Source organism: Nannobrachium achirus, assembly GCF_963921795.1.
Source record: "Nannobrachium achirus genome assembly, chromosome: 20".
NCBI lineage: Eukaryota > Metazoa > Chordata > Actinopteri > Myctophiformes > Myctophidae > Nannobrachium > Nannobrachium achirus.
In genome coordinates, this window is record NC_137827.1 from 30266970 (window position 1) to 30289627 (window position 22658).

A 22658-nucleotide genomic window follows, 5' to 3' on the forward strand; every position below is an offset into this window, starting at 1 on the left:
TCAAGAGGGCTGAATCGTTCGCAAATGTCTCATCTCTACTGCTGCTGCTTGCCGACGGGGCAGAGCTGAACAGCGGAGAAGTTTTCTTTTTTTTTTTAACAGTGTTATCGGTGTGCACTGCTGTGAATATAACATACTCAGTGTTGTGCTCACGCACCGATAACACCGAAAACACAGTATATTCAATTCATCTTAATGTATTATAGTATTATGTTGATGTGGTTTAAAGCAACATTCTTTTATTTATTTATTTACACAAAGTATAAAACGATTCGTTGACGCGTCGGAATGAACCCCTCGACTCGATTCGACTTCAAAAATCCTGAGTCGAAGACAGCCCTAACCCACACTGGCGCCGTCAGATGCGCACAGGCACGCGCCACTCCACAATTCTATTTTCCAGGCGTTGCCGCACAGTGAATTGTCTGCACGCCGTCCGCAGCCGGTGTGTGCTCCCCTTAAGCTATGAGGGCTGCTGCAGTCTGCAGGGGAAATTGGTGCCTAATAGACCCAATGGACAGTCATTTGGGATCAATATAAGTAGGAAAATGAGCACATATACTATATTATTTAGTGCGGAGTTGTCTGTAAGTCCTATTCTAGTTTTCTTTATGCTACAGATATGTTATGTATACGTTACGGAATATCTGGTCGTCCGCGTTGGTGCTCTGCTCAGCTTGAATTTGAAGTGACCATGACAGTCTCTGTATATTTCACTATTGTACCCAGTAGATTACATAACATTGCCCAGGGCCTCTGCTTTCTGCTACAAAGCTATTTTGCACTCCCTCTCCCACTCCTCCTCCATACTACATATACAGTAGTTATGTTTACCAGCCATGCATTTTAAATAAGTAGGGCAGTGCCTGCTGATGCACCACCCTCCCATATACGCACGCACGCGCGCACACGCACACGCACACACACACACACACACACACACACACACACACACACACACACACACACACACACACACACACACACAGTGACAAATAGAACAATGGTTGGCTGGATTTACAGACTGCACATGACTAACTGTACTACAGGGCATGCCTTCACCACTGTATTCCCACACGCAATATAACACAGCAGAGGGTCTGTTACCAGGAAGAAAAAACACACAAGGCCCATAATGGGTGAACCTAGTGAAAAATTAGCTGTTGTCGTTGTTGGTTGTAGTAGTGGTGGTGGTGGTCTCACCCACAGAACAGAGTACAGTACAGACCATGGTGTTTTGCTATGATTCCATGTTGTGCATTCTGAATACTTGAGTACATTATACTACACAACGCCTACATACAACTCATGTATCTGTGCCATGTTGAATTAATTTGCACATAAACCTTCAATCCTACATAGACCCTTTAGAAAATACACTGTATGTAAGATGACGAACAGTAATTTCAGATTTCTTTGCCACAGGTTGCCACTTGTTAGCAGTTGGAAACCCAATGATTAACATAACATTGTCGTAGGACAATGCATGCATGTCTGAACGCAAAAAGTATAGATTCTGAATGAACAGTGAAAGTTATTAAGTATTTACATACAGTACTGTATTTACATGGTTAATCTAACTGTATTTACATACAGTACAGTAATAGTCAAAAACGAACTGCCAGCACTGTCGCGGTTTTATCCAGAAACAACCTACAAAGGTCACTGGTTCAAATCATCAAAACAAAACAAAACAAGTGTTTAGTAGTTTAGGTTTCTACCTCACACTTTCTTTTAAGCAAGGTATAATGTAATTTATGCTGGAAAGGAAGCCACATTTGAAGGTTTATACAAGGGAGTAAATTAGGTCTACTGTTGCTAACTCTGCATCAGTCACAAACTCACAAACACATGAGTGGAATCATTTTTGGAGCTGTGTGGAAACACAAGCTCCCCATAGGCAGAAATGTGTGTCCTCACCAGAGTCTCACCAGAGTCTGTCGTCAAGAATGAACAGGATCTGCGCATGCGCGGCTTTACCACACACACACACACACACACACACACACACACACACACACACGGCTCGAACGACCAAACGAACACATGGAGAGGAAAAGCTCACTGACTTTACCACACACCCGTGCGCACACACGCACGGCTCGAACGACCGAACACACAGAGAAGAGAACGTAGCAATTAGCAAATCTACAAGTTCACAATGAGTCGCATGAGTCGAAATCGCGATGTGAAATTACGCAATTAGCGAATCACAATGGCAATGGTTTCTCTGCGACGTAGACTTCCCAAGCAATATGGAGACGTTTTAATTTTTAAAATCCCTTCATAATTGACTAAAGCAATGATCAAATCAAACTGTGGTGACTTTCTTTGCTTCCGCGCATCTCCACACGCTGAAAGAGAAAGTGAATGTGATGTTTTGGCACGGTGGCCACTGTGCAGGAGCGTGGGAACAGCATTGGAACTAGGGGTGCTGCAGGTGTGCAGCACCCCTATGGGGAAGTTTCCATTTTTGGAGCTGTGTGGAACACAAGCTCCCTATACGTGGCCGTGTGTGTGTCCGTCCGTGTCTGTCTGTCTGTCTGTCTGTCTGTATGTAGCCTCAAAGTTTGGCACGCTACTCCTCCCACAGTTTTTGCACCACACACTCGCGCCATATGTCAAATCGACCGGCTTACTCGGGAATCGTCTGCTAGTAACTTGCTAAGAGAAAGGTTCTATAGTTTAATTGATATTAATTTATTAGTGAATTAATTTTCCCCATTGACTTATAATGGGAATTGCAAAAACTCACATTCAAGTATTTTTCTCTCGTAAACCATAGGAGCTACAGTTTCAAACCTCGGAGAGGAGATTCATAATGATTTTAAGAATGAATCCCAAAAAAATTACATCACTCGGCCTCATGGTGGCGCTATAACGGCCCACTTTGCGTTTTGCCCCGTAACTCTTGAACCGTAGATCGGAAAATTAAAATTCTTTTTTCCCTGGATTCCTTGGGTCAAGACGCATCTCCCCATATAGGCCACGCCCATTTGCGCCAGGATAGATTTTACGCCATCTTGAATTTTCTCCAAAACACACTTTTTGCACCTTTTCCTACATATTTTCTTCAAATGTCACAAAAATCGGTACACATGATCCTGGGTGACCAGAGAGGTGCTACACACACACACACACACACACACACACACACACACACAGCTCCACTTCGAACAGAGGTTCGATTTTTTTATGAACAAATGGTGCCACGTGGAGCCCAGTATGCTTGGAAGAATTGGAATACAAACAAAGTGGAACCGGGTGTTTGGCTAACATAGCGTGTGGTTAAGAAAAAAAGGAAAAAAGAAAAGCCACTCTTAAGTCAGAAGGCAACAGCCCAGGTTCTGTCATAATGTCACACAGTACAATATCAGGACACCCTCAGAGTGGAACAGGGGTGAAAACTCTCAACCTGGCTTATCTTGTTCCTCACAGATGATAGACTTAAGCCATAGTATAAATTATCAGCTAATGACGACTTTAAACCATTTTAAATAGGCCACCTGTAGGGATTTATGGGAAGCACGAACAGTAACCAGGTAGATCTCATCCCAAACCTGTATTACACACCCTAACACACAAAGAGCATGCCAATACTCCCAGATAGAGCACATCACAGTAAAATCCTCAGTGTTCATTTATAAAATTTGAACTCTGCCAGTGTACAAATTGAACCTTCTTACTCTCAGAGTCAAATTAACACTAGGAAGTAGGGATTTTACTGTGTTCAAGTTTTGCTGGCACTCGGGTTGGCAGAGGGATAAAGTTCCTGCCCACCACTGTGGAAACTAGGGGGTTGATTCCTCCATGGCGCCTCTGGCTTTGCCAGACGCTCCAACATAAACAATTGGTCGTGTTAGCAACTGGGAAGCCAAGTGCTGAGGGTGATCTCTCTGTAGCTGCTATTAGCAACTCCTATCCTCCAGATTGGTTCGGGGTGCCTGTATTGTGGGGGGCAGAACTGGGTATAACATATGTGTTATGTCCTCCTGGTGAAACTCCTCATTGTCATACGAAAAGAAGCGACTAGCGACTCCAAGTTTATCAGATCGATCATGGGACACATGCTCGTAATGGACTGGTAGGGGGTCAGCATCAACAAAGGACTACAATACCAGGGGGAGTGCGACTTGGCAGAATGACCGAATTTGAAGAAAAGGGAAAAATCATTTGCAAGAAATGACGTTGATTAAAAGCAGATTCTTTGTACATCGGCCTGGGGATAGTGGTTGCAGGAGGAGGCAGAGTAATACACACACAGACTCACATCCACAGTTGCCCAGTACAACCACATACTGTCTTGTCCTGTGAGTAACTGACTGGCCCCACTCAAGCAGTTGGTGGTTTAAGCTGCAACTTTAATGATGATGTCCTACTGATTCAAATCTGGGTCTCTCCAACAAGAGACTAACTTTCTACAGCTCTTCCAATAAGTCAACCCCACTTGGCCAGGGCAAATATACGCTATGAGTTTCAAGCGGGTCCTAGTTATCAACAAGTAGGTGTCCTAACCCTAACCAACACCAAGGTCTACATTTCTCAATATATTAGATAAATCTTTCAGTAGGGACACCACCTGCAACCACTGCAGATGTACTGTATTAACTATACCACACAGATTGGTTAAAAACTTAAAATGAACAAATATTAATTTAAAATAAGTTCCAGATTGCAGCTGGTTGCAAGCAGCAGTGTGACCATTTTATTTAATTTCTGATGGGCGTGTCAGTGAAAATCTGATTTGATTTTGACAACATCACCCATTTTCAGCTGGATGCCAATATCAAATTTTTACCCTCACGTCACCTGCACACAAAAAACCGACTGTTTACAATACTTTATATAATTGGCCCTGGTCCTGTTTTTTAGGAGAGAATAAGCACTTTTGTCCAGAGTTTTACCAGCTATTTTAGGGACTGTAACCAGTATCCATCTAGTCACATTCATGTCTTGTCACCCCTGATTCTAACCTTCAAACTCCCTGTCGGGCCATATAAGCATTGACACTGCATATTGTCTTGATTAAAAGATTTCTCTGAAGCTTAAGGTGCAGATGATTTATGGATTTCAATTATGGCAGGCAGAATGAGATGAGAATTTTAATACATTTCAGAGTGACAGCTGCGATAGGACACAGGGGTGAAGGCTGCCGCTAGGGACGTGATGAGACATTTATTTCACACATGAAAATAAGTATGACTTGACTGTAAACCCCTGCTGGGAAAATAAACTGTAGTTAAGCGGTGACTGGCATTTATGGCTCAATGTCATGCTTTTATGTGTAGGAATTGAAACACATTAGCACACAGCGTTAAGCTACATGATTATCGGAATCAAAATTGTGTATTTACAGGTGTTTACTGTATAATTCATCTATTGCCCTCCTCCCAGTCCACAATAAGTGAGCTTGAATCTTGGAATTACATGGTTGGATTAAAACAATGGAAGGACTTCATAAAAGCACTTGTTCATCTATTCCTTTCAGGGTTAGATATTAACCCTTTTTATTAAACATCCTTACAAATCAATGAGGCAACTTGAGCAAAAACTGAAGCTAAACCTTAAAACAGCTTGATATCTAGAGATTCAGTTATTCGTTCAAAGCGGAGTTTCTCATTCCTGTTGTGTCCAGGACCAGGACATAACATTACCTGGTCTAGATCACCTGATGTGGTTAAAATGTGCGAGGGCAGGTGTATTTTTACTTTCACAATTGCACTGTGAAAAGTAAACAGCATAATTGTTTACTTTGGTAAACGAGCGAATAGGAACAGACTGAACTCCTGCAATCAAACCACGTTGGATTACGGTCTATAAAACCAAAGCCAGCCTTGTCAATAGAAGAAAGGAAAGAAAGGAAACCGGAAACTTGAGCTAGTGAACCTGTCTATGTTGAAACAGGGGTTGAGAGGTTTTTTGGAGCTGTGTGGAACAGAGCTCCCCATAGGCAGCAATGTGTGTCCTCACCGTGTCCTCACCGTCAAGTGAGAACGGTCTCGTTGAGTTTGAACAGGATATGCGCATGCGCGACCGCACGCACGCACGCACCACACACACACACACACACACACACACACACACACACACACACACACACACACACACACACACACACACACACACACACACACACACACACACACACACACACACACACACACACACACACACACACACACACACACACACACACACAGCTCGAACGACCAACACACAGAAAACGTAGCAATTAGCAAATCTACAAGCTCACAATGAATCGCATCCCGGCCGAAATTGACTAGTAAAGGCGGCCGTACACTACACGATAATCGGGGCATTTAATTACCCTCCCGACAGTCGGGCTGCCTCCAAACGGCCAGCAGACGACCACGATCACAACTACAATATTAGCGCTGACGGCGTCGCGCGCAGCAAATACCGAAGCGTTGAAACGGCACATCTGTACAGCGCGAGCCCCAGACAAACACACTCCCAAGAACAGGAGCGCTCGAGCACATAGTAGCCTACGTCCTTTATACAGTGCTCTCCAGACCCCCGCACCAACACAACAGTGACCACCGAATGCATGCAACAACGGCCAGAGAACCCACATAGCAAACAGGTTTGGCCCGAATCCGGCTGAAATCCGGCAGGTCTGGCTGACTATGGCTTGTGTGCCACACATCTCCAACTAGTCATCACAGTGTCTCTACATCATAATAACAGCTGGGTTTCTCAATCACTTTCTCATAGTGAACTAGGGCGCCCAATAACACCAGTCCAGGGTGCCTCAGAATACTATTTAGAATGTATCAATATCTTGTAGTGAGCTTGTAAATCTGCTACTTTTGGTGAATATCCCCTTAGAATAGGGATGCTGGGGTTTATTGATTGAATGCCAAGTATAAATGTTTATTTTAAATCTGTCCTAATGAAAGATTTAAGGGAGCCTCCGTACACTCAAAAGTGTGCAAAATCATGTTCTTCATTTTCAGTTAAATAAAGTGCAAGCTTTTGGTCATAGACCTTCTTCAGGCATGCAGCACCTCGATGAGTGGTGGTCCTTTCACTATTAATCTGTCCTATAGAAGCAGATATTTTCTCAAGTTATATGTTTGTTAGGCCTATTATGGACAGTATTTGTTATTATTTCAAATAATAGTAAATATGCTACATTTGCATAAAGCAAGTATTTGTCTACTCCCATCACACACACAGATCTAGAAGACATAGAATGTAAAAATATAGATCTAGAACACATAGAATCAATCTAAAAAATATAGAACTAGAACACATAATTTATAGATCTAGAACAGATAGAATTCATAGATCTAAAACACATAGAATCAAAAACATAGATCTGGAACTGCTCAAATTCACAGCTCCACTTCGAACCGAGGTTTGATTTTTCACTTAATGTCCACTGTCTTTGTTATACAAGCATGGTTGTCGTTTTTTACTAAAAGTAACTCTTAACCAAGGAGATTTTTGGACGACGTCGGCAGCGGAAAGCGTTTGTTGCCTACAGGGAGCCATCGGCAGCTTTTCGGCAAGAGACGCTATAAAGCTGTCTTTTTCTAGGAAACGCAGAATTGAGGGGGTTGTAGAGTGGAGCTTTTAGTTTGATACTGCTGCAAAACCAAAACTAAATAAGCCAGAGACATTTTCCCGTCGCACATTTTAACTAAATAGCATATTCACAATCTCAACTCTCAATTTCCTGTACTAATCAACTCCAAAGCAAAGCTAGTAATAGTGCTATGGAGAGAGAAATCACCTGCACCACACATTTGACACGTTCCGTGAGTGAAACAGGCAAACCGGTTTATGAAAACAAGTCCAAAAGAAGCGACCATTCTTTACCACTTTGGCCCAATTACATCAGCCTTTTATTTTAATAATCTTGAAAGCAAGACCCACAAAAGCAACTACACTAAGGAAAATAAATATTAACAAAAGCAACCCGCAACTATGAATATTTACAATCGACTTTAAAGTCACTTATAATGACCAGACCTGGCAACAGACTGGCAGGTGGAGATCGATGCAAACAGACTGCCAGGAGTTGGAAAGAGTTTCTTGTAGTCTCTTTGGTGTGGACTGTGGAGTCACCTTTAGATATAGTCTTATAATGCAAACTTAGTGCTTGCCTTGTATGCTAATGTACAGATGGTGGGGAGTGATGCTGGCGTCTGATCAAAACAATTTAATAAACCACATCTTTCACTTGTCAGTTAAATTAACTGACATGTTACATAGTACAGTATGCAGTACTATGTCTGATCAGTGGCTTTTTTTTAGAGTGTCCGCCCTAAGACTTTCAATTCCAGGCTGAGTCATACCAAAGACAATAGAAAAATGGTACCCAATACAGTATACATATACTGTACATACTGTACATAATAATATATACATTATATACTAAGACACCTCAGGGCGACAACGCCAATTCTTAGCCATCTGGCCAGTGATGTATATCGGACTAGTTACCCATACCGGTATATGGAGACCCCTGCATGACAGTCAACAATGTTATGTCAAAACATGTCCATGTATGGGCATTACCAAATAGGCATGTCACCTGTGATATCACCTGTGATGTCACGAGTCACAGTGATGTGGCACAGAGTGACAGTGATGGGATCTCCATATATGGGCATAAAAGGGATTCTGTTAAGAGTGGTTCCAATGATACACAACATACAATATATATTTTTTATGCCCATACATGGAGATCCCTATCTGAACCAGCGACACAGATATGGGCCATGTAGTGATATACACACGGCTTCACGGAGACAAGCTGTGACATTTCTCATGTTAAGACCACTGACCATCTGGCTAGTGATATATATCGATGAAATCAGGGATCTTCATATACGGGCATAAAAGGGATTCTGGGGAATACCCATATATGGACTTTTACTCACCTGTGATGTCACAGTGATGTGTCAAGGGAACAAACCCATAGACTGCAAAAATGTGTACACAGAGAGACAAGCTGTGACATTTCTCGTGGTAAACTGCGACCTTCGGTCGCAATAAAACATTGCACAAAAAGTTCTGAAATGTATGTTTGGTAGATCAGCTCTCTATTGTAACAATGTTTCTTAGCAATAACCTTCATACTGTTGGAAAGGTGCCAATTTTGCAGAGCGACTGATTTCTCATCAATCCGGACGATATGATCAACTTTAGCTATTTTCCCTAGTCCCTCAGTTACATGACTAATTGAATTACTGAGCGATATGTCACCAGACTCACCACACATTCCAAGAAGGGAATAGAGGGGAAACAAAAACAACTTAACCCCAATTTCAAGTGAAACAATTATTACATTTCAGACCTAATCTAATTAATTTAAAGGAATTGACGCCAAAACCAAGGAGGTGTAAATTGATTAAGCGTGTCATGTCATTCTACTGGCAGGAGAGACGTAAACATGCTCATCAATGTGAGAATTAGTGGGTGAATTAGGGAGGATGTGTTGAAATGTGACTACGGGTCTCCACTGTGCGTCTCCTAGTTCCAAGCTGATGAGGCTGACAGTGAGCATAATCACCAAGACATCACAAGCACCGCCATCGATGCCATTCCATAAGAAGAAACACCAGCAATTTACACACACACACACACACACACACACACACACACACACACACACACACACACACACACACACACACACACACACACACACACACACACACACACACACACACACACACACACACACACACACACACACACACACACACACACACACACACACACACAGTAACTGCCCCTTGATCATAGATACAGCAGTCACATGAAAGAATGGTACATGCCACACACTATCTTGTCTGTGTGGCTACATGGGAAGGGAAGGAGAGGAGTAGAGGAGAGGAGAGAATTACAAGACAGGAGTGACACAGGAAAGTGACAAATAAATTCCAAATAAAGAGAACTCCACCTATCCACCTGTTTCCGCTGTAATTTACTGTAGAATTATGTGTGGGACACATCCGGAGAACAGCTGACATACAAGCTCACGTCACGTCGCAGATGCAACCGTTGTGAGCTTGTAGATCACACTCGGCTGCGACACCGGAACTGCCGCACACCTTCTGCGCAATGCAAGATGGGACGTTGGAAACTTGTGGATAAAGTAAAGAAATGGGAAAAATAACCAGAGAAGACGGAACAGTAGTCCACCAACCTGAGAGGCAGATGAAGGTCATGTAGTCTCCCTGTCCTCCAGTAGCCAGGAAGGGAATCTTCTTCTTGGTTCTGCGCTTCACCTGCACGGCCGCCAGCATCTTCTCATCATGAGGCGTAAACACCTCCTTGTTGATGGCCGACTTCGCACTCATGTCTCGGGGTGGGCAGCGATGAGCAGCTGACAAAGGGTAAGTTGGAGGGGACGAGAACCACTCTTCACTGAAGTGGAGGAGACAGAGAGGGTATGGGCAAGAAGCACTATGTGAGATTACACTGTTAAGGAAGAGGGATGAGACAAGCCACCTTGTAAACGTTGTTCCACATCAGGACAGTGGAGGCCCAAATATCACCATGAGCTAAAGAAATCAATTCCTTTTCAAGCAAATAACTTGTTTTCTTGTGGCCGATCACTCTCTTCCACAAACACTCATATCCAATCTCAACTCACAGTTTCTACAGCTCTCTGCAAATGGCACCATAAAAGAATGTAACGACAGAGGAGGGAACCAGCTCCAAATGTTAGGCAGGCCTCCCTGTTTCTGTGTTTGCGCCAATCTCCACACTTGTCTCTCCAAACGCCTCACCAATATTCTCCTTATAGTCACTTCCCCCGTCAGCAAGATGATCTTGCCAACAGACATACCAGCAGTGGTTATTTCTATTATTACAGCCATCTAGGATGGGGAATTTGTCTCACTTGGTGACCCACACAATCGCACACGCCATTGGGGACTGAGTGTGTCAGCTGATGGTGACAGGCAAAACAGAGCTCAGTCAGGCCAACTGTGCTTAACTGCAGAATGTGGTCATAAAAAGTGGGCTAATTAGGTCCAAATGCTCTCAAGAGGACTATGGAGCTTAATCATTTGCTCAGCCACACACACACCCGAGAGACACACACAAACAACACAGACTGCCTTGCTGCCGATGCACCACTCTAAAGTGTGTAACTGTCAGTTTCAAACAGTAGATGAATTACTCTGCTCTGAGGCATAGCAACCCAGGCTGAAAAACAATGCCCTCATCAAATTGGATTGCTAATAAACAACAGACCGCAAACGTTGTTTTCTGAAAGCTCAACTCAGCTTCAAAGAATCGTCCAGCAGCCACACATACCGGTATGTATTGTTTCAAATCTTTAACAATTACCACCAAACCAGTCCAGAACCAGCGGTAGTACATGGTTGAGATGAGTAGTAAAGAGTCTTGTATAACTTCCGCTCCTAAAGGCGGGCACACAAAGACAGACAGATCAAAGATCAAATAGGGAGCTGCCATGCATCCCCGCCCTTCTATCCCTTGGAATGCACAGGGCTCTTCTAGGCTAGGTTAAGGTAAATCCTACTGGAAACGTATATTGCATAAGCTTTGATCGATTTCAGCATGGAATCAGCCAAAATGTCAGCCACAATATTAATAATGTATTCCGTCCTGTGTGAATTCCATCCCTTTCGCCCTTAGGCGTCTTAATGGTAATATAATAACGCTGTATATATAATATTGTAAGTAATATAATTCTAAATAAAATATGTTGTTCAGTATATCTGACTGCTTGTACTGACTGAAATTTGCCATGTTGTGCAGTATTACAGAAAAGTGTGATGTATCGCGATGCATCGTAGAATCGAATCAAATCCAATCGTTACCTGGTGAATTGTAATGGAATTGAATCGTGAGGGTAGTGCCAATGCACACCTCTACAGCAAACAATGAAGCAAGGAGCACTTCTTACTGTTGGTTTCTATTTATTACCACTATCCTGCACACGTTTACTCGTCTTTTTTTTTCACTTACATTTTATTCATTTTCAATAACAAAAACATAAAAGACAATAGACAAACATAAGACATCACATATCACTGCCAGTCACCATCATATATAAGCAAATAAAATGAAAACTAGGTCACCACTGCTCTGTTAGAGAATTAGATATGGAAACAGTACAGTACACTCCGTTTAAAAGAAAACCAAAAACAAATTAGTAAATAAATAGGAATAACATGATATGTAAATAAGGGCACAGAGAAATAAATATACATTTTTGGTCTTTACAACTTATTTATTCTCTTTTAGTAAAATGAACATAAATAAAATGTTCCCCTAATAATACTATCTCAACAAGATGTATTCAGCGCAGCTATGAAAACAAGGTTGTATAAACATGTCATGGGCTAATCATCCCTCAAAGGCAGAATATTGTTGACTCATCTTTAACGTTATGCGTGCATGTGTAAACTTAAACTTGGCAGTGGCACAATTCACGGCGTAGCAAACTTTTACTTGAATTATCACTTCAAAATGATGCATTGTCTGTTCCTGCGGAAGAGTCCCTGGCGGATCCGACTATGTTTTCCCGCACTCTCTTACTTTCTGTCTCCCTCTTTCTCTCACAAATTGGCTAGGACAGATGGGCCCTTCAAAGATGCTGGAAGAATAAACAGGACTCAAAATGAGTGGCATTAATTGTTATCCGCATTTGGCATGTATCCCATTTACATACTAAACATATTTAAACATTAGTACGGTAAACAGAGACTGTCCTGGGGTTATTGTCTGACCCTTGTCTCAAGGGAATGTAAATGTAATGAGTAGACAGGAGTATTTAGTTTGAAGACTAATAATAGATGGGAGCCAAGATTTTGCATAGAGTACTTATTGCCTTCTCAAGGAATCTTGAAAACCTCCAACATTATAAATCTCTAACAGTATGCCAAGGAAGGAAACAGACCCGCTCTATTTCTTGAGATAAGATGGGACACCTGTTCCATACTTGACCTGCTGTCAAAAGCACAAAAGGCCATATCAGCTCAAACGATATGAAAAAAGTGCACAGTTACATTTTGAATTGCAGTGAGTAAGTTCATGGGTACTATGTAATATCAAAGACTCCTCTGATAAAGCATAGAAAGACCTACTTTGTACAGTTAAAATGGGTACTGTACAGTCACGTTTAATCACAGATATTGCTGGAGCATTGTAGCAAATACCATCTAAGAACATCAAGGCTTTTGAATATTCAGACTTGAATACTCAAACATTTATTTAACACGTTCACTGGTGACAGCTCTTCCTCTCCATATACTGTAGCAGCCGGAGACTGGCTTGCTGCATAGTGAATACTGTAACGGAGCTCTAAATCACGTCTATGAAACAGGATAATAGAAATGGATTAGTGAATGGTGGCTGGTCTTGGTCATCCGTCCTATTGAACAGAATGCTGTGCATCTTCATGGCAGCCCAGCACCCCTGGAAGCTCTAATCAGGAGAATCTCTCCCTCTCTCCTTCATGGACCTACAGCTGATGTAACACCCCCACCCACAATCACCCTGCAAGCTGTCACCAGCAGAGGAGAGTCTTGAGCTTCCCCATCTCCTCCCGTCCCCTCAGGTGGCCAACTGAAGCATGGCGTAAAGGAGGGTGGGGGTTTATAAGTGCAGATTCAGAAGGAAAGAGTAAGCGTGAATAAAAAAGAAAGAGGGAACAGACGACTTCAGGCAGTGAAAATGCAGCCTGGGTTGTGCCACTATCATAGCGGTGGTATCCAGGGAGTTGCTGTGCTGGTGTAAACGACACATATATTTTACTGTAGCTTATCACCCAATTTTCCAGCAAAGCCCGTTTCCAAAAACACGTCATTAACTGGGGCTACACCTTGCCAAGCAGTGAAAGGAGAAAGCCGTGTTCCTTCTCATTCCCCAGATTCCACCCTCTCAAACAGTGCATTAATGTGAAATGTGTTCAGGCAGTGCTACTGGCGCCTCTCTGGGGGCCTCTTTTGAGGGGGACCTCACAGGGACCTGCCACAGCAGCGCCAGCAACCAGGGGGGGAGTGGGACTCAGTTAGGGCCCAAGGTGGAGGGGCCTTAATTATTTTATGCTTTAACTATTGAAAAATACCAGATATACAAGCTCATAAGCTTGTAGATCTGCTATTTTTTAAAAGTCGTGAAAATGTGTGCAAATCTTTGAATACCGGTATATGTATTTTTAAGCAAACATTTGTAACTCAAAATTTTGCTTCTGGGTGAGTCCCTGGAACTAAATATTTTGAGATGGTGGTCCCTGGCCAAATACTTATCATTTTGGGGGTGACGGTCCTTGACATGAAAACGTTTGAGCACCACTGACATAGAAACATGGGTTTTTCAAAAAACTATTCAAAGACTTTCAAGATTTTTCAAAAATAGCACATCTACAAGCTCGCAGCGCGGCACTCGGTGCCGCGCTGTGAGCTTGTATATCTGATATTTTTCAATAGTTAAAGCACAAGATAACATGTAATAATGCATTGATTGCATTCCCAGTCTAAATGGGTTAAACCCCCATCCCCCTATGAAGAACATTCATGGGGTGCCTGCAGTGAATCCTAGTACCCAGGGCCCAGAATTTGGTGTGACACCCCTGGCAGCGCCAGCAACAGCCCGGTTCCAAACACCCAGCTGGAGGATATGGAGCATCATCAAGCCACTTCCATATACTTCACCTCCTTTTATCATTACTTGCAAATCCAGAACCAACTTGGCTATTGAGATGAGGAACCACACAGGTTTAATCTTTCTGAATTAGAAGTCTGTTGCTGGCATGCTTCCTGTACAGTCTTGGCGAGTGGCGTGCTTGTGAGTTCCTCAGAGAGCCATCTACAAGTGAACAGCAGTGAGCTAAGCCACAGCGAAGGGCTGCTGAAGCCTGATGGGACAGTGAAGCAATGGACCTGTCTGTCTCCCAGGTGTTGAATAATTAAAACGGTGCATGTGTGTGTGTGTGTGTGTGTGTGTGTGTGTGTGTGTGTGTGTGTGTGTGTGTGTGTGTGTGTGTGTGTGTGTGTGTGTGTGTGTAAGAAATAGAATGATAGGCATGGGAAATCACATTCCTATGCCTTATCTTTCATTCACATTCCTTGAGAGAACACCTACCACTCAACAGGAATTAAAGCTCCTCCTTAGCTCTGCTCTGTGCGTGTATGTGTGTCTGTGTATGTGTATGTGAGAGCGAGAGAGAGCGGGTATCCACACAGGACTGCAATTACGTGGACAGGAATATATATAGTAGTGCCAAACAGAATGCTTCTGTTTTGGACTACGACACTAGGAGTGCTGTCAATTAAGGATGTGAGGATGTGCTGGATGACTCAGACTGCATGCCAGCTAATATCAATGCTGTTGCAATGATATCAATGTTCTCCGTCTACTTTCATTTCTCTCTTTCCTGCACTTGTCAAAAATACCCTGATATAACAATCCCTTGTTAATTAAGGTTTTCAACTTATCCCCAGAGCGTCGAGGGACAGGAGGAGGAGCAATATTTTAAAGACAGGCACTCAAGGCTGTACTGGTGTGACAAGAACAGTGCTGAAAGCCCAAGTGTGAGACAAAATGACAAGACTCGTTTTTCTCTGTGCAGGAAAGTAACCTAATCAAAATGTTTCTCAGATGACTGCACCTCGGGCCCAAAGTGGAGTTGTACTTCATTTCCATACCACCTACTGTATAGAACTGTATATATATAATATATTATATGTATAAATCAGGGCAGGAAGGGGGAGCAGACAGAAACAAAAACCAGTCCAGCATGGTTCATCGGTATGACATGAAGCAGTGCACCATCACTCCATGCTATGAGGCTTCATAATGGGATCTGTCTGGATAACTGACTCAACAAGACAACATGATCCCTATTCTGGCAAAAGTTCATCCTCCTACAGCTGACTAACCTTGGCCTCTCCCTATCCTCCCACCTTCAATCCGTCACTCCCTCTCTCTATAGAACATACACTAAAGGAAGGATGGGCTCCATTATTCAAGAAAAACACTCATGCTTGCTCTCTCGGCTCCACAATCTTCCAAAGAAATAGCACACTTCACCTCATCTGCAGCCTCTTGACCGTGCCTCTCCTCCCGAGGACACTACTATATGGACTATTGGAGGAAGAGTGATGTCATATAACAGAGGAACATAGACTACGGCACTTTTGCCCATTTCATCTCTCATATAACAATGGGTCGATGACATTATTCATGTGCTCTCAGTGCCAGCATAAGACATACAGTAGAATTATTGTTATCCACTTAAACCCCATATGGTTGACCAGTGTCCCTCAGGGCTCAATACTAGAGTCATTTCTGGTTTCTGTTATTGTGGGGAAAGCTTTAGCTGAAAATAGCAGATCGTTAAGTTCACAACATGTTGCAGTGTGATGGATGAGGTTGTTGATCTGCTATTTTCAGCGAAAGCTTTCCCCACAATAAGGATGCTGCTGGTGGTTAAGAAGGACTGGCTTAGAGGGAGCAGCACAGTCATTCCAAATAATACTCATCCTTGACACAAGCAGAAAGACTTCAGTCGCAGGACATTTGGGACACTGGAAGGGTCAATTACTATTAGTGTCCCTAGTGTCTTTAAGTTATTTTGTTGTGCAGCTAGTCCCAACATTTCACTCTGAGCACTATTCTCTGTGGTATTTTAAAAGCTGAGTTAGGAAAGTCAGTAAAAGTAGCTGTCTAAAGTGTTTCATTTGCTCTGGGACCAAACAAGGTCTCCCTCTTGCTCTCTCTGCTGTAAAACACGCACGCACGCACGCACGCACGCACACACTCCTGTAACACTCCTGTAAGATTTGTTCAGAAATGAATTACTGTACTACAGGATGCACAACAAAGCACTCAATTTGTCTGTAATATATAATGTGGAATGTACAGTATATTACACGGGTAGTATAGTTCATTTTTCAAAAATATAAGATGGAATCCCAAGACACAAAAAGTATAGTGTTTACGAGTTTACTTTCTTAAAGGAGCACTTCAGAACTGTCCAAAGAGCTGCAGAGCAAGTATAGAAATAAATTGTATCTTATAATGAGCATTAGTGAGTGAGGACCAATTATATGAAGATAATGCTTAAAATGGTGATGTGTTCCTTGTAGGAAAGTCAGTGTAGGAAATGTATATAAGGGCAAAGGGGAAGAAATAGCCCCTGTCTATCAGACCCTGTCTCCACACTTTACAGCAACATGGGCCAAAATGCCCTTGTTGAACATATAGTGAATAGTGATACAGTATCACTCAAAATGTATCTCATCTGTCATGCAATACGTTAGGAATATCATGATTGCATATGTCATGAGACGGTGTTAATCACACTATTAGTCATGGGCATAATATGAGAAATTAATTATCACCCTACAAATAATAGAACAAGTGCCAAACCCTAACCATGAGACATGATCTGTAGTAGGTTACACAGTGTAAACACTGCCTAGAAAGCTATCAGCATTTCTCCCTGGCTCCAAAGTTGAGTGAGGGTTAAGTGATTGCACCTGACCTGTCATTATCTCTGCCAACTGGCAGTTAAGACGAAACCCATACATATACTGTACATTTATTTATACTGTATGAGGGCATTATTCATCTGTTATTTTAGCTGATCTTCTGTTTGTCCTGCACCATTACCAAAGTCGATGCACATGGTCTACTTTCTAATGTATTTAGTACAGTTCATTAAGCATGAAGTTAAAATACTGTACAGAGTATAATGACTGAGCATATACGATTAGCACTACAGACTCAAAATGCTAGTCTTATTTTTGTCCTGCAGAACAAATTGTAATACTCTGGCAAAAAAGCAAGCGCTGCATGGATCAATGGCTCGATATTAGACAGGTGCTCTTTGGTGACACAGGTACGAACATATGACCAAAAGGTTTTTCAAAGAAGTACTGCTTGACTCCCCACTCCCTAGTGGTGTGGACTGCAGACTTGCAAAGAAAATAAATCTCAGGCACTCTGTCTTTGATGAAAAGAATTTGAGCAAAGCAACAATATGACCAACGCGTGTCGACCCAATAGATCTTCATCAGGGTTTCTTAACTTTTAAGCAGTAACTATCTCTACCAATGATGACGATGACCTCTAACTGTTGTCTTTAGAGGAAGGACAAGCAAGGACCAATGTATTTTTCAGCATGACTGAGCTGCCAGTGAGGTTTAAGTGGCGAGGGTTAAGTGGTACCAGGGACTCAGGGAGGTCTTGGCTAAACATGAATTAATGAACAACAGCTAACCCGCAAAAATGTTTACAGTTTGGTAAACAACATTTTTGGGAAGTGTGACAGCACACTAGGGCTGTCTTCGACACAGGATTTATGAAGTCGACTCGAGTCGCGGGGGTTAATCCGACGTTTTATAGTCTACTTTGTGTAAAAAAAAAAAAAAAAGTGTTGCTTTAAACCACGTCAACATAATAGAATAATACATTAAGAGATGAATTGAATACACAGTGTTTTCGGTGATATCGGTGCGCGAGCACAAATGTTATCTGCATAGCAGTGTACAACCATAGAGTTATAACACACCGTTAAAACAAATAAAACATCTCCGCTGTTTCAACTCTGCCCCGTCTCTCGGCAGCGTGCAGTATAGATGAGACATTCGCGAACGATTCCGCTCTCTTGAACGGCTCTTTTAAATGAACGATGGGATCCAGTCCGCAGTCGCGGGACACAGAGCACTGACAGAGTAATGAGTCAGTGTCGAGAACGGATTCATTTCAGAAAAGGATCATAAACAGGTGGAGGCACAGCTCCCGCTTGAGCCAGCAGTGTGGACATGTCATGGACGCAAACACAGCGAAACACAATCATTCATCATGGATTACAACACTGGAACAGAACAATTCAGAAGCACTTTAATTAGAAAATGTAACTTGTAGCCTACACTTGTGTATGTTAATTTGACTTTAGAAGATTGTTTACTACTTCGTGGACGCGCGTTTGTGCTGTGGCAGATTATTTAATATGGGATTTTGACAGCGTGCTTCCTCCTCTTAACGGAACACTGTCCCGGCTCTGAATGTTTTAACGAAGCGGCGGTCTGAACCGTTCTGGCCGTTCCGTTTCACAACCCGACGCTGGTGCGAGACAATAAATAACTGTTCGCCAATTGCTACTTCTCATTGGAAGTACATGACACCACACCAGTCCAGCAGTGCACCGCAGTACTGGCAGTAGTAGGCTAACTGGTGATATAAAAAAATATATATTTTCGCTTCGACTCAAACAATTGGCGTCGATTCCCGGGGCTTAAAACGACGCGTCGATTCGTCGATTTTTAGAAGACACCCCTACAGCACACCAGCGATGGCCAAGTGTAAAGAGCACAAAAACAAACAGAACATCCCACTAATAGACTTCCATCTCACCAGTGAGATTACCGGTATTATCACAACAGCAAAAATATAATTTTTGCAAATAGTTTGAGGGTTTAACATGAACAGTTTTAAGCCAACAGCTATACTTGCATGGTCGGAGTGAGTTGATGTACAGTAGATAGATAGTCAAATCAGTTAAGTAATATTAGAAAATAACCTTCAGTAAAAGTCCCCAAGTCTGGCCTTGATACTTCTACATAACAGTTATATTGGTAAGTTGTTTGTCTGAAAAGCAGAGCTACCGGACAGTCTAATGATGTCACTCCTGCAGGCGTAGATCTGTTTTTGTCCATCCTTCATTATATATATGGGCCACGGAAGGAGGGAGATATGGTTGTTTAGTTGTTATGTCTGTCGGCAACATTGAGGAACGTCTGTCTTCTAGTAAAAGATCAATTGACAAGCATGGAAAGAACAAGCTCAACAGTTTTTTAAACATTATGCAGCCTGGCTGACTGTAACTGAATGCCAAAGGTAGTCTACTGTACATGAAAATAGGCTTATCTTTTATGAGGTAGCAGAGCAAATCAAGCCTTGAAACAGTCCTGCGAACAAGTCATAATTTAATACATGGTTTAGTTAACAGCATAAGAAGTAGTACACCGAGCAGAGCACCCTGCCTGCCCTCAACCTGCAGTCAAAAGCCCCTTTTCGACTGCAGTTTTAGCACCACACCACACCACACTACACCACACCACACCGCACCACATAAAAATATCTACATTTTCCATTACACAAAAGTACCCCTATCGGTAAGAAACAAATTGACCCTTTTAACTGTGATTACAATACATAATAAATTTGTATTACAACTAACCTAATTATAATGCACTATAATGGATTATAACTGTGATTATAATACATTATAAAGTATTAATGTATTACTATGATAATTATAATATACTATAATAGATTATAATAGTGGTTATAACACAATAGAATCTATTGTATTGTATTACAACTATATCCTGGTGGTCTAAATGAAAAGCCAGTGAGTGATCAGTCATTATGATGTGTTTGGCCCTGTGTGGCCTAGCTCAGACCTACTCTAGAGTGGATACTTTTTAGTACCCCGTTTAGTACCACTTTCACACCACTCTACCCAGGACCTTGTAGTGGAAAACCTCACACAAGTGGGCGGTGTGGTGTGGAGTGGTGTGGAGTTGGGCCAGTGGAAAAGGGGCTAAAGAGACTCTCTGGCAAAAGACATGAGGTAGCTGCTCCGTGCAGATAAAAATTGTACTAGGCTACTTTTCCTTTTTTAAAACCTTTTGAATGAATCTGGGACAGACTCCAGCAAACACAGTGCACATAAGGTCAATTCAGACAAGACATAAGAGCAGAAAATTACACTTACACAGTCTCCATTTAACCCTGTCTTATGAAATATAATAGCCTATTGTTTCACCTCAACAATTGACTAGTCTCATGGGGAAATAAATGCCCCCTCCCACCCGCCACCAAATGCTGCTTTGAACATGACAGGACACTTCAAGCAGTTTCACATGAAAAGAAAATCCTGGTAGCACTTCGCAGCTGATGGAACACAAAGACAAACATGAACTATGATCAGAATGACTACACTTTAATTTTCAGATTTTTTACTTGAACGTAGTTGAGGACCCATCATCACCTCTAATGAGGGTTAATTTAACTCTGGCCTATACAAATGTGACCAAATGCACCAATTGGTTGTTTCAACACTAAAGGTCTACAAAATGAATAACACTGAGGATGAAGTAATAGTTGTTAGTGATCACAAATAATGTCCAGATCCTTTCCATAAAGATTGCGTATTTCTAATTGTGTCTAAAATAATCACATGAATGTTGGTAATGTTGTAGTTTTTCCCCCGCCATAGCTACTTGGAAAACAGCTACTTATTGACTTGTGTGACGTGGCCAGGGGATGACTGAAATATTTGCAATTCCAGTGGAAGGGGGACAAGGGGACAAGGCTCCTCTGTTTTACAGTAGGCTAGTGTCAGAAGAACCTCTGAGGTAATAGTCAACAACGGTTGCATTAGTTTTAGCATTTCATGTGGTGGGATTCCAAAACTAGGAGGCGTGTTGCAATAATTATCAGTGTGTATCCTATGTAAACAAAACAATATTTGCACTGCCTACATTTTGAGAGCCTACCGTAGGCCTATATATTTTACGTTTTACTTATATCAGAAAATGCATTGTGCAACACTGACAGTCCACCGATATCACAAAAAAAAAAAAAAAACAACGTTATACGTTTTAATTCAAGACGCTGCGCGCACTACACGCGCGCGCACCACACACGCGCTGTAGCGCAAACAAACACACTCGTCGACGCACACGGAAAGTGCGCGTGGCAACATTGTCAATAATTATAGGCTACGCTACGTCAAATACATAGAAATATTCTTAAAAAGGTATGTTATGAAAATCTTTGATATGCCATCATTATGTTTATACAATGTCACTTATTATTAGTTAATTTACTTAAATTGCATTAAGCCATATGAAAACAAACAGGGAAGGAATTCAAGCCATAGACTCACCACTGTGTTTGGCTGGCGACGTTGTTCCACGTGTGTTTGGTCCTTTCAATAAACGTGTCCAGCTGTTATAGTTGAACTTGACCAACTTCAAACAGCCCCGCCGTCGTAGTAGCTGTCTGTGCTATCTATTCAAACCAAACGAGAGCATTTCGCACTTAACATCGCGCTGGTTTCACTTGCCGAAGAGTTGTTGTGTTGGTATCTCAACGTGGGGCAGTGTCTGTGTGTGTATGTGTGTTCCTTATTTCTGCTGCCTCTGCGCAGGGCTCCAGCGCGCCACAGCTGAACTGACTGCACTCACTGTAGTCTCGGTGGAAAATCAGTAGCAGGTTCCCAGCAGGACGGACTCAGCTCCACCAGTCACACACACAGGCACAGCACTTGCAGTGATGTAAAGTAACTAAGTACATTTACTTAAGTACTGTACTTAATTTTTAGATATTTGAACTTTACTTGAGTATTTCCAATTTCCAGTATGTACATTTTAACCTATACTGTACTTGAGTACAATTTTGAGGTATTTGTACTTGTCTTTACTTGAGTATTTCCAATTTCCAATAGCCTACTTTTACTCCTACTCCAGTGGCCAGGCTTGTCAACTCTCCTGGATTTCCCAGGAGTCTCCTGGATTTTGACCCCATCTCCTGGCATGCTCCTGGATTGGCAAATCTCCTGGATTTCTCCTGGATTTGGTATCAAACTCCCAAAATTCACCAGAACACAGGAAATTACATCTACT

At 42.2% G+C, this 22658-nt stretch overlaps 1 protein-coding gene across 1 annotated transcript in view; it reads right to left on the minus strand.

Moving 5' to 3' along the window:
• Positions 1-22218, minus strand: part of stxbp6 (syntaxin binding protein 6 (amisyn)) — an 88137-nt gene extending 65919 nt beyond the window's left edge. Inside the window, exons 1-2 of the mRNA XM_080751365.1 lie at positions 21920-22218; positions 10184-10404 (exon numbers count right to left, since the gene is read on the minus strand). Of these exons, the coding sequence (XP_080607491.1) occupies positions 10184-10337 (154 nt within the window). The 5' untranslated portion in view covers positions 10338-10404; positions 21920-22218. The remainder of the gene's footprint in view (positions 1-10183; positions 10405-21919) is intronic.
• Between the last annotated feature and the right edge of the window lie 440 nt (positions 22219-22658).